This window comes from Copadichromis virginalis, linkage group LG19 (genome assembly GCF_057382275.1).
Source record: "Copadichromis virginalis isolate Kocher_CV1m ecotype Utaka linkage group LG19, C_Virginalis_male_GT1.1, whole genome shotgun sequence".
Lineage (NCBI taxonomy): Eukaryota > Metazoa > Chordata > Actinopteri > Cichliformes > Cichlidae > Copadichromis > Copadichromis virginalis.
In genome coordinates this window covers 32,428,821-32,441,309 of record NC_140636.1, presented here as the reverse complement: position 1 = coordinate 32,441,309, position 12,489 = coordinate 32,428,821, and the positions used below count along the sequence as shown (strand labels likewise).

At 42.6% G+C, this 12,489-nt stretch overlaps 1 protein-coding gene across 1 annotated transcript; it reads right to left on the bottom strand.

Annotated features, from left to right (window-relative positions):
• Positions 1-1,465: 1,465 nt before the first annotated feature.
• pkdccb (protein kinase domain containing, cytoplasmic b) lies at positions 1,466-10,493 on the bottom strand. The gene is made up of 7 exons (XM_085442355.1): positions 9,812-10,493; positions 8,947-9,078; positions 7,013-7,284; positions 6,608-6,687; positions 6,194-6,301; positions 2,781-2,957; positions 1,466-2,489 (listed from the first exon to the last, which is right to left on the bottom strand). The coding sequence occupies exons 1-7, from the start codon at positions 10,412-10,414 to the stop codon at positions 2,383-2,385; spliced, it is 1,479 nt and encodes a 492-aa protein (XP_085298481.1). The 5' UTR covers positions 10,415-10,493; the 3' UTR covers positions 1,466-2,382.
• Between the last annotated feature and the right edge of the window lie 1,996 nt (positions 10,494-12,489).

Genomic DNA, 12,489 nt, shown 5'->3' with positions numbered 1-12,489 from the left:
GGAGTAACAAACTACCTTCTTAAATAGTGTTTGAAACCATACAACACCACCCAAAGTGACTAGCTGATAGCTAGCATTAGCTAGCTTGATTGGTATAATGCATGCTAGTTTGTAATTAGTGTTAGAATTTACCTCATCAAAGAACAAAATGGACACAAACTTGGATAGCCTGTAAATATTAATAATGGGGAAGACGTGTTTTAAAATGGTATGAAAAGGACTTGTGTAGTATAGGGAAGCTATGTGTCATATAGCATATAGCTTTTCTGTACTGTGACATATTTTCCAGGCTAAGCTAAGCTGTTGTGTTTAATTTTTACCCTATATATTTATGCCCAAAATGCTGGCTTTGAATTATTTGATTATGTGTAAATTTCCCATGGTTTTTTTGTGTGAATAAATAAAACCTTTTACAAAACAGCACACAAATCAAACTGTGATCATTTTTCTTCTGCTCTTCTCTGACTATAAGTCATGTTATGTGTTGGGAAAATTTTCCCACCAGGAAACCAGTCCTTCTAGTTAACGTGGCTTTTGGTTTTGCCTTATCTAATCTGAGTCAGACTCCTTATCTTTATCATCTGGACTCTAATCAGCCGGCTTTGTCCAGACAACAAGGGGCCAACCTAAGGCAAAGACAATTATTTGTAGACAGGGACATGCCCTTTCAAGTCAGTGGCACTGGTATGGCTGAACGGTAAAGACTCACCGCAGAGCTATCTGGAATTTGCTGCTTCCATTTTTGTTTGAGTGGCGTTTTCCGGCGTGACGTAGGCGTGCCTTCTTGAGAAATTAAACAGATTTTTATCGCTTCTTAAACTGTGTGTGTGCATCAACATTCGCGTTTTACCTCAGAAGATAATAGATGAAGAGCCGTTGATGGCATGTGGCAGAGATCTCCTGTTCGTATCACACCAGGTATTTGTTTAACCCTCTCCTAGCATAAACTCAGTAGTTTCTGAATCTGACTTTACAAATCCCTCCACCCTGCAGACCTGCCCTTATCTCAACCTCGCCAGGTTACTTCTGGCAGGCACAGATGGCAGCCCATTCGTGTGCTAACCACAAACTGAGCTCTGATTGTCCTGATGTCTGCCTTTGTCTTACAGTAATGCACCCTCTCTCACCATGAGAAAGGGCTGGCAAGTAAGCCAATTTACATGTATTAATTAAGGCTCATAATGAGCTCAGCGTGGTGGGGCATTAGAATGCATTCTTCTGGTATTATGCAAACTCTGTGGAGCTCCTTTCCTCTGAGCCATTCAGTTGGGCTGCAGATAGTGGATGTGGGGGCATGCGAGAAGATAAAGGGCTTAAAAAACACACAGAAAACCAGGTCAGCACACACATTCTAGGCCCCCCTCCCCCCACTGAAACACACACGAAGGTGTTAATGAGAAGTAAACAGGCTGTTAGTTGCAGTTACACTGAATACAATAAAAATGCAAATGAACACAACTAAAAAAACAGTAGAAACATTATATTTATATATCTGTACAAACTAAAAAAAAAACTGCACAGTAACAACACGGGAAGTATTAAAAAAACAAAAACAAAAAAAAAAACAAATGAATAATTTTTCATTGAAAATAAAAGTATCACCCACAAGGTGCATGAAAGCTGTAATGCACAAACATGTAAGAACAATTACAGTCCATTTAATCATATAAATATTTAGGAATGAAACACTATAACTAAGTGCACAAAAGTATCTAAAGCAAACAAAAAAGACTGCTCTGGAATGGTTTTGATCATCTTTGCTCATTGTTGATGTGTAAACGCTTACATGGTTGTTGCCGTCTCATGCGGCGGTGCAGCTAAGCCAGGGAACCACGAAAATACAGCCACAACCTCTGCGCATTAACATCAAAGTGTATTTGTATAAGAGCTTGTTTTCCTTTCTCATCCTCGGGCTCCAAATGCTCAGCGACTATACTTCTTACCTCTTTGGTTTAAAAAAAATAAATAAAAAAAATCTAGCAACAGGGACTCGACCTCACAGTGAAAGCTGACGCACACGGCAAATAAAGGAAAGGTAAAAAGAAAAAAAAATGTCAAGGGCATGAGGCTCTCCCTGCTTAATTGTACCTGAAGGGAAATCCCTTTAAATAGTAGCTGGCAGAGGGGAGTGAGCTGGCAGGCAGATCAAACAGTCACAGAGCAAGAAGCCCCATAAATACATCACATTCAGTTGCTGGCTTCAAACGCCTCCTCGTCAGCCTGGTCTCCACGCTGCTCCTGCAGATCCACAGAGCCATGCTGCGTTTGACTTGTTAAACAGGAGGACGCGGTTCTCGAGTGCCACGTCTTGCATCAGTTCCCATCGCCCCGCTGTGTGCCATCTCTTGGTAACTCCCATTTTGACAGAAACTCGCTCGGACGTCAGGCGCTTGATTTTTCGACAACTTTTGTCTTCTTTACATAAACTTCTGACGTCCCATCAGGCACCAAGTGACTGAAGCCACTCCTGAAAGAGGCTAGGAGGCGGCCTACAGAGTAGAAAACAAAGAGAGAGACAGAAAAGCAGATCCACGTTAAACAAACTGGCAACATCAAGAAAGTGACAAGTCCTGACTCGAAAATTTAAACTGTGTATTTAAACTTTAAAAAAGCTTCACTGGAAGATTAAAAGGAGCAGCAATTGTATGCTTAGCACTTCTAGTCATGTGGCAGGTGTGGTTTTGTGGAAAGTCATACAACTAGTGCTTTTCCATGTCTACTTGATAATGGGAGATGGGGAACTATGTACCAGTAGAACCAGTGGAGGAGGCTTTACTAACCTGTCCAAGTCTTCTGCCCCGTCAGAGTGAAGCTGTTGCACTGAGAGTGGGAGTTACAGGTGTACGCTGCCTCTCGGGCACTGTGGACTGACAGCACGCAGCCCTGCTGGCTGTAGGATGGCCAGCAGCGGTACTCCACGTTCCCAGAAGTGCCCATCCCTCGCATCACAGTGTAATCTAACCACAGAAGAAGAGACGCCACTTCAGTACGTGAGGCTGCTGAAAGATTCTGAAATGCTCTCCAGGCATAAACACGGAAGTTTAGTAATCCCTGGAGGGAAAACAAACACGCTGGAGCACTGAAAGAAAAGAATGCTAATGAAAATAAAATAAGGGATCCCTAAATGTAAGACTACGTCTCATAGAAACACAGACTCTGGTTTTGGTTGGGAGATATTTAAAGAACAGATATTCTTATGATAAAAGGACACAAAAATGTTAGTGTGAAAATGTAAATCTACTGCTGGCAGAACAGGATTTAAAATGTGCCGATGGTCTGGAATTACCTCAAAGTGCTGACATACATTATTATGTATTATTTATAATAAACTAGCCAGCGGTAAAGTATTACTTTAAATTATTAATTAATTTGCAATATTTTTCTTAAATGAAAACAATAATTTAGTCGGTAAAATACTATGAAATACTTTTAAAAAATACAAGCCAATGTCTTAATTTCTTTTTATTTATTTTTTTAAACATGGGATCAAAGAACAGAGCTGCCAAGCAGGAATCACAAAATGCTTTTCGCTTGAAAAATGATTTCTTATTTTACTCAACTAACTTATTAGGCGACAAATTGTTTTCAGCAATGTTTTTGTTCGAAATGCCAAAGCAGGACCTTCTGCGTCTGTCATCGTCTCTAATTATGTGTCAAACGTTTCATTTGACACCAGAGATTTTTTGCTCACACACACACACACACACACACACACACACACACACACACACACGACCTCATCGTCCACTTTCCAAACATTTGCCGTACATTCATCATTATAATTCTTCCTGTCAGACGTCTTGTGGATCTGGCCTTAAATCATCTGCTACACATTAGCAGGAGCCATGAGAGGAACCCATGCTCACATATGCCTGCACACACACACTTACACACACACAAGAAATGGACAAAAGCCTCGTCTGTGAGCCCGTACGGAGGAGGCTCACTGTTACAAACTGTTAACCTTCCTAAATGGCAGGAGGCGGTGTGTGTGGGGGAGTATTGTTACGAGGAAAAAGACACGAGGATCTGCCTTCTGGCTCTGAGAAAAGGGAACAAGGAGAAGGAGTGTTTGGAGGATCCTTCTCTGGGGAGAAAAAAAATGAGGCCTGTTGGGGTGGCAGACCTCAGCTGTTAAAGAGACAAAGACATACAAGTCTCAGTGTTTAAGATGAAGAATGGGAGAAAGGACCTCGTTTTCTTTTAATATATAGAATATCATTTAACGGTGAATTTACGGCCCGGCCTATGCGGTCTCTACAGTTCTGTACACAGCTGGATTTATAGTTGCAGCAGTTTTTAGGAAACTACAGTATATCTTCATCAGGTTTCCCTCCATCACATCAGAGATGATCTCAGCTGCGGACAGCTTACATCCACATTACCTATGAATCTGCATCTGTCAACAATTTCAAATTAAGACTCTGGACCTGATGAGTCTCCCTCCCTCTCTCTCTCTCACACACACACTATTACACAAGCTTTAGCTCTGTTGCCATTTGGCTTCTTTTATAAAGATAAGTTGGGACTTTGGCTGCAGTTATGTTTTCTCTCTCTTTTTTTAAATTTCCTTTGAGGGAAAACATTTTAATTCATGTGGCTTTTAATATACAATCCCACAATTACTCAGTTTTTTCCCCCCTCAGGCTGTTTAATCATTTAAAAAGACAGTTCTGTCAGATAAGTCACATTGGAAATGATTTATTACAGCAGCCGAACAGAGTTTGGTTTCTGTGCTCTGAGCTAAAACGTGTTCCATATAAAATTGGTTAGCGATGAGTAAATATCGCCCCTTGGAGTGTGCAGGTGAGTGTGCTGGGGAGGTGGAGCAGGGTTGAAGCATTAAGGGCACTGACATATGTGAGAGGGTGATGGTAGAAATTTTGCAGCTTAACTACTGCCCCTGCCTCAAACCGGGGAGGGCGTGCTTGGTATATAATGTGAGGAGAGTGCGGCATGTTACATGTGTGCGACAAAAATGCAGCTTTTTTTCCAGTTTGTAAAAATGACTAATTTGGTGAGAACTGGACGAGAAGTTTAATACCTTTTTCATGTTAGTGCAGTGAGCATGCAGCTAACCACCTTAGCTTAGCATCTGGAATAAGGGAAATGTGGAAAAATATGCCCACCAGCCCTTCATATGCTTACTACTCATCTCCCTTTTTGTTAAATCTGTGTAAAATCTGAAGTGTGCAAGCAATCAGGACCGACTTTAAACAAGGAGATTTTTTAAGCTTCAATAAAGCTGGCCATTTCCCCAATATAGGAAATTAGGCTAACCAGATGCTGGTAATTTACTGGATGGAGTTGAATTCTCAACATGATTGAGCCACGAGCTTTATTTCCCCCAATATGTGAAACGGATAAGCCAAGCTGGTGCTGAGCACAGGCTTTTCCTCCACCCACAAATACCTCTGCTTCAGCTAATATGCTGAATTAATAAACACACGCATTTTTTCCCCCCACAGTCTTATCACACACACTCAGCAGCAGCAGCAGCAGTCTCCTGGCACCTCCTTGTTAAGCTGAAACATTCCCTCCCGGTGTCAGCCTCGGCACCAGGGCCTCTTTACCCTGAATCTGTGATTAAATTCACAAAGTGCTGCTATATAAACAGTCCAGCATCTGGGGGGACGGAAAATCTCACCACAGGAACGCAGCCAGTCATTCTGTTATTAATATTTCATACGGCTGAGAGGAGCGGGGCAGGAGGGGGGGCGTGGTGGAAGCGAGTTGGAGAGAAGAAAAGTGAAGGACGTTCAGCGCTTAGGCTGGGCGAACACAGAAACAAGTAGGACAAAGATTTTGAAAAACTGTTTACGTGGCCGTTCTGCACAGCAAAAAGCGAGGAATTTTAAATGTAATGAAGTAAAAAAACACTTCTTTTTAAAATGAACGCCAACTGCACTCTCTAAACAAAAGACATACGAGATTAATCTCACTTTGTTAGTCTCGTCCCCTCATTCCAGCTGCCTAATAAACCTGTCAAAACAGCCCCTTCTTTTTCAGTTTTTTCCCTTCTTAAGTAGAAAATGAAAACACAGGTGTAGACTGTCTGCTTTTCTCTACAAGTAGATTAAAAAAAGCCAAGCATTCTCTTCATGCTCACAAAAAAAAAAAAAAAGGGAAACAGGTCCACAAGAGAGCCCAGTGTGCTTTTATATAAAGCAGCCTTCATTCCACGAGCGCTTACCTCTGATTATTGATGGAGGCAGGTTCTCCAGGTGTAGGCCAGACTTATAGAGGTGGAGGATGTGTTCAAAGGCCTCCAGCGTCTGATTGATGTCAGCTTTCAGCTCCCCTGGACACACACGCACGCACAATGAATTCAATCTGGTTAAAGATTTAAGTGACTACAGGCATAAAGTCAGGCATTATGGATGTTTTTTTTTTTACACTATGCTGTCTACTCCCAGTTGTGTGATCTCAACAAATAACTACTTGTATTCATTACTGCGTTACATGTCATGAAGCATCTTGTCTTGCTCATTAAAAGAAGCACTTAGGCAGAGGCATGTCATTACACGACTGCCGTAATGGAAAGATTTGCCTTCTGATCTTTAGTAGCGAGCGTCCCCCGTCATGTCGGGACGACTCTCATCCTCACCTGTGGCGTTCATGATGCGGTCTACCAGGTGTGTGAGGCTGGGCGGGGCCTGGTGAGGCAGCAGGTAGGTGAAAAAATACCTAAGGTCAGGCAAAGACACTCATTCAGAGAGAGAGAAAGTTGGGCAAGCCCTATCGCATAGCCGTCTCGCTCCGTCTCACACGTAAAGATCGTAAAGCTGTCAAAAAAATCGGAACCATTTTTAAAAGGAAATTGCTCTTTTCCCCCCCCACTGAAACTAACAATGCATTCATTACACTTTCCCCATCAAACTGCAAATTTCCAGCTGCACGTCTCCACTGTCAACACTTTAGGTGTCAGCTTGTTCTATATTTATGCAGTTATCCGTGTAGCCGATGCTCCTCCTATCTATCACGCAGTAAAACTGTCACTTTTTTTTTTTACCTGTAGGCGTTGTAAATGTTCCTCTTCTCGTTTAGCCCCTCACACACACCCCGAGCTGAGCAGGGCAGAGTGAAGTTTCTGTGTGGAAACTGGAGAGTGCAGTCTGCGTCTGTGTGACAGGTGGTCTCCTCCGCGCTGGCATCATCCAGGTCCGTGAGCTTCAGCGAGCCGGACACTGTGACAAACTGCCGAGGCTGGAAGTCCAACAGGGCCACGGAGCCCAGAGGCGACTGAGAGAGGAAGTGGAGGAGCCGGACCAGGTCCAGACACACCTGGAGATTAGAAACAACAAAGTCTGATCAGCTGGACTCGTGACAGTGGTGAAATATTGCTCAGGAATATTTCACGTTGGCCTTGAAGCGCTAAATGCATTGTCACTGAAGCCAGTTACGGTTTATAACCAGATAACCGTTGAAGTCATTCATCAAGTATGTACTCAGCTGTCTGACGTGAGAATATGCTTATTTTTTCTTTAATGTTAATATTTGTGATCAAATGTCAAGAAATGTTTTTAAAAAATGTATCAAATACAAATATAATTACAGGCGTCAAAGCTTTTTCTTGATTTTCATATATCATTTTTAGGCGTGTTGCACATGGTTTGGTCTGAAACTGATGAAAAACCAGGCTGCAGTGTTCAGAGTGATTGTTGTGTCATACCAACAAAATCCAAAAATACTACATTTTGTACAATAAAAGAAAAATACTAGATTTTTTTTTTTTGCAGAACCTAAAAGTTTTTTAACAATGACTTTAAATTTATTTCCATTCTCTCTCTCTCTCTCATTTTATTTTTTCAACCATAATTTATAATATAAAAAAAAAAAAATCATAATCATAAGTAATTATCTTGTTAGTGAAAAATGTCATTTGGCCAACAAAAACCTGTTAAAAATATTATTATTTGACTTGTTTTCAAGTTAAAAACTGACTTGTTTTATCCTCTAAAAACTCAGAACATTGGACAATTTAATTAGGTTTAATTAAATGGCTAAAAATGGTTAAAACTGGAAGCCATGCAAAAGCCTTTCCTTTAAAGACGGCTCACCAACCACATTTGCAAACCATTTCCTGACACTGTTTTTATAGTACTCTTTAAATCCTATAATAAAAACAGAGAGAGAGGGAATAAGTAAGGCTACCAAAAGCAAAATTAAAGCATTAGCCATGTGCTAAAAGTGCATGAAATGCTTCTGTCACACTACAAACATAGCTGCAGTGTTAGGTAATGCTCCGAGTCTCTTGGACGTCGCTTGGTGGAATCGGGGGCATGGCAAAAACGGGGCTGGCTGAAACCAAACACCCCTGGATTACTGAAGCTTGCACAGATGCGATGTAGCTGAAAGTGGCCAAGCAGCTCAAGGGGAGGGTTAATATGAACTGCTATTTTGGTGATGCAGCAAAAAGTTGCCCACTGTTGAGATGATACGTGCAGAATGCCAAAGTACTTTTTGCCAGTCCAAAAACAAAACATGCATGCTCAGGCATTCCCCCCCCTTTCCAACCACTCTCCTTTTCAAACACATCCATGCGCGAAGGCGAGCATATCTGAATCCCTGGAGTGTAAATTCAGCCTTTGTTGGCTTCCACTGTGGAGCATACCTGTGATCGGAGGGGGGTTGCGCTAAAGCTGTATGTGTGCATCTAAGAGTGTGTGTCTGGGATGAAATGACATTCCCAGTCATAAGTGGATTAACTCCAGGGCCCATCACGACTCAAAACCTCGGCCTGATCAAATGTACCGAGGGACAGATGCCCGACCTCCAGGAGTTTCCAACATCGGCCTCTGTCATTTTTCAACCTTCACCTTTTCTGCAGACTTGAACAATGGCCTGCACATGCTCTGTGCACAGTAAGTGTGAAACAGATACCTCTAACTTCCCAGTGCGTCTGCAGTGTATGAGATAAATGACAAAACACGCCGTGGTGCTTACTCTGAATCTGTCCTCCCAGGAGCTCTGGAGCAGCTGGATCATCTGGAGAGGGTTCCCCTGCTCCAGAATGACTGTGACTCTTTCGGCCTCGCCTTCTCTTCCTCCTGGGCCCCCAGCACAGTGACCCTTCAGCTGCAGAGTGGAAAATAACTAGGTTAAGCCACAGTACAATAAAGAAAAGCAGGGTAGATCATGCTACTGTTTGTTTTTTACATTTTAATTCAGAGAAAGCAACAGGTTAAAGTCTCTTTAAGGTTTTGAGCAAAGATTGCATACAATGTGTCATCAAGCTCGCTCTAGCAGTTATGACTTGTGATAAAAATGTGAAAAATTACATTATAGCCAAGAGAATCCAGCACATCTCTGAAATGAATCAACTGGGCTGTCACACGACTGCAGGACACGAGAAAGAAACCCCTGGGTTTAGCTCAAACTTCTTCTAAATTGGGCTGTAATGGTTTGAGTGAATAAGCGCCAGGGGGTTTCAGATGCAACCATGGATAGTAGAGGAGGACAGAGTCACATTGTCTGCTCTCGCTAAACTGGACCCAAAGGTCAGAGGAGGGTCACCGAATTTAATTTAATTAGATGGGAAGGCCCTGCAGCAACCTTTCACGCAGCTCAGTGTGTGTGAAACAAAGGAAAATGTGAGCTGTAGTACGAGGATTATGGAAAATCTTCACTTTATCCAGTTTCCCCAGCTGGAACGCTCAGAAGTCAACAGTAGCCTCTGAAACTTCATGGCCCTTAAATAAACACCGAGAAAGACGCAGACTAAACGCTGTTTTAGCATTTGAACTCGCAACTTAACAATTTAAACTGATTAAAAAACAAACCCTCAGAGCAGAGGGAGAGGAAACTTTACCTTAATGACGTTCGGATGCTGGAGTCTTTGGAGAAGGACCATTTCTTTCCTCAGCTTGAATGAAACGAGTTCGCGACATCCCCGAGGATCTTTAAAGTCCTCCACGCACTTCCCCATGTCTATGCCCTGCTCGTTGACGAGTTTCAGCGCCACCGGCTCAGATTCCCCGGCTAGATTCACTTTGACAACCAGCTTGGTGTATCCCGATCCGAGGATCTCCACCGCCTGCATGTCGGCTAGGGAATCACAACCCATTTCATCCAGATGCGTTTTCCCGGAGCCAACTGTGATCTCATTCCACAGACTGTAATCCAAAGTCGAGTCACGCTGGGAAAAACTTTCTCCTAACAGTCCGTTTTCATCATCATCACCAACACCAGGTGAAAGCAGCGGAATAATTTCTTTTCGCCTCTCGTTGAGCTGGTGAATCAGCGCCTCGCGGAGCGAGGCTAACTCCTCGTCATCACCAGAAGGTGCGGTGGAAAAGTGCGAGATTCTTGCTCCAAACTGCTGCACGCTGCTGATCAGGAGCGTCACCAGAACTGAAAGAACCACGAAAGCCAGGAGGGCAGCCGCGCGTAAAGAGTTGCCCATCCCGGGCATTTTCACTCTGAGGCACGGCTACAGCTGCCAAGACGCACAGCCGCCGGCGGAGGTAATCGCCCTCTCAAGTGAAAGGGCTCCTGACTTTCTGCAGGAAGGAACGATCGGCTCCTTGTTTCCACCTCCCCGGGAACTCCCTCTAGAGGTGTGTCCTGCCGGCTCGTAACTTTACACCCGCCGGACAGCTTTGCAGGAGAGCTCGACCTCGCGTTGTCACACAGTGTGACTGGTTTTACAGCAGCAGTCATGGAGTTAATCTGAAGAAAGTCATGAAAAGTAATGAAAATATTTACTTAAAAGACACAAGAAAAGAAAACAAGTTGAGAGTATAGAGTATTGAAACGCGTAGATTTTATGTATGGAATGGCACTACTGCATATACCTCAAATAAACAGACAACGCGTAGGGTACTATAGGCTTATTTATTGATTGATTTATTTTCATTATAATGGTAAAAACAATTCAACCACTTACACAATCTGCCCAATAGGTGGCAGCAAAACACCTTTGTGTTCCTACTCACAGAAACAACAACGTGTTAATATCAACTCGACGATGAAAATAAACAGACACGCACTATTTTCTTCTTCGCTCTTTGTTTCCACGCCATATTTTAAGCCATATTTCTGCTTGCATCTCTGTTTTGAGCCGAATGTGTTTGGGCAACAGATCTCGAAACAGCACTGAAGCTTTAATGAAGCGTTTCCCTTCCCGTCCCCGTTCACTGGCAGAAATCTGCCACAGGAAATTACCATGGCTGTCACCTCAGTACCAGCCTCAAGCCAAACCCTCTCATTATACATGTGTGTCTGGTATCCAGTACAAGTCTGTCAGGCTCTGCATTATGTGGGTATTTGTGTGTGTGTGTGTGTGTGTGTGTGTGTGTGTGTGTTTGTGGCATGCTGAGCAGTTAAACAGTAAGTTAATCAGTGCCTGAAGTCAACAAGGCATTAGCAATGTCAGCTGCCACACAGGTGGATCAGAAAACTCCACGCCAGCGGGCTTTTGTTCAATGTGAGGCCAGCGATTCACAAACACAAACCTGAACACTAAGTTTTTAAAGACAGATCTTAAGTCAGATCAGATTTAAACAGCCACACCCCTCATCTACTTTCACAGTTTGTTTAACCTAGTATGAATCAGTGCTGACCATCATGAATCACTTATAACAGACATAAATTGGGCCACGCTTTCAGATTTAAAGCCGTAAAACGAGACTTTTCATCTCTCCTACAAAACTTTCTCACAGCCTCCTTTTCTTGATCTTTGGCTTTCTTTCAATAAATTATTCCCTTCTCCCCTCTCAGTGGTGGCCTCTCACAGACAAGCACCCACTGCCATGATTCATATTTATAACCAGATCCAGACCAGCGGCCGCCTCATTAGCACACTTTCACACAGGTCTGCTGTGTCACAGTCACTCTTTAGTCTGCTGTGCTTTGGCTAGTTCTCTTCTCTTCTCTTCTCTTCTCTTCTCTTCTCTTCTCTTCTCTTCTCTTCTCTTCTCTTCTCTTCTCTCTAATCAATAACAGCTCCACAGACTGAGGTATGTAAAATCCACACCAAATAATGATTTTTACATTCTACACAACGTATATAGCTGCACTTCCTACTTACTCAGCTATGATTATTCTTATTTAGGAAGTCTTCATTTGCAAAAGTCTTCAGGATTTTATGGCACACTAATCAGGATGACCTGGTGCAGGTTATTCTGCTAACAGTGTGTAATGATGATAGAGCAAAGCCGGTGAGTCCTTTACAGGCAACAACACAGATATTTAAAAGAACACCAGGTCAAAAACCAGACCTATAAATTGAGCTATTGTCTTGAATTGTTGTTATAAGACTTAATTGAGAGTTGTGAAAGAGGAGCTCTAGATGGATGTTTCTTCTTAACTTTAAGGAAGTAAATAGGGTTCAACTGGTAAACGTCTTTAGAGCAGTATCATAGTGTTGAATTGTTATTGTCAAAGACAAAGGAAGACAGACATTTTCCTGCTATTCTGAACAAAAATCCTAATTTCATTTTTAACTTTTGGGCCAGATGCTGAAACTGAATCTTAAAAGAGAGTCAG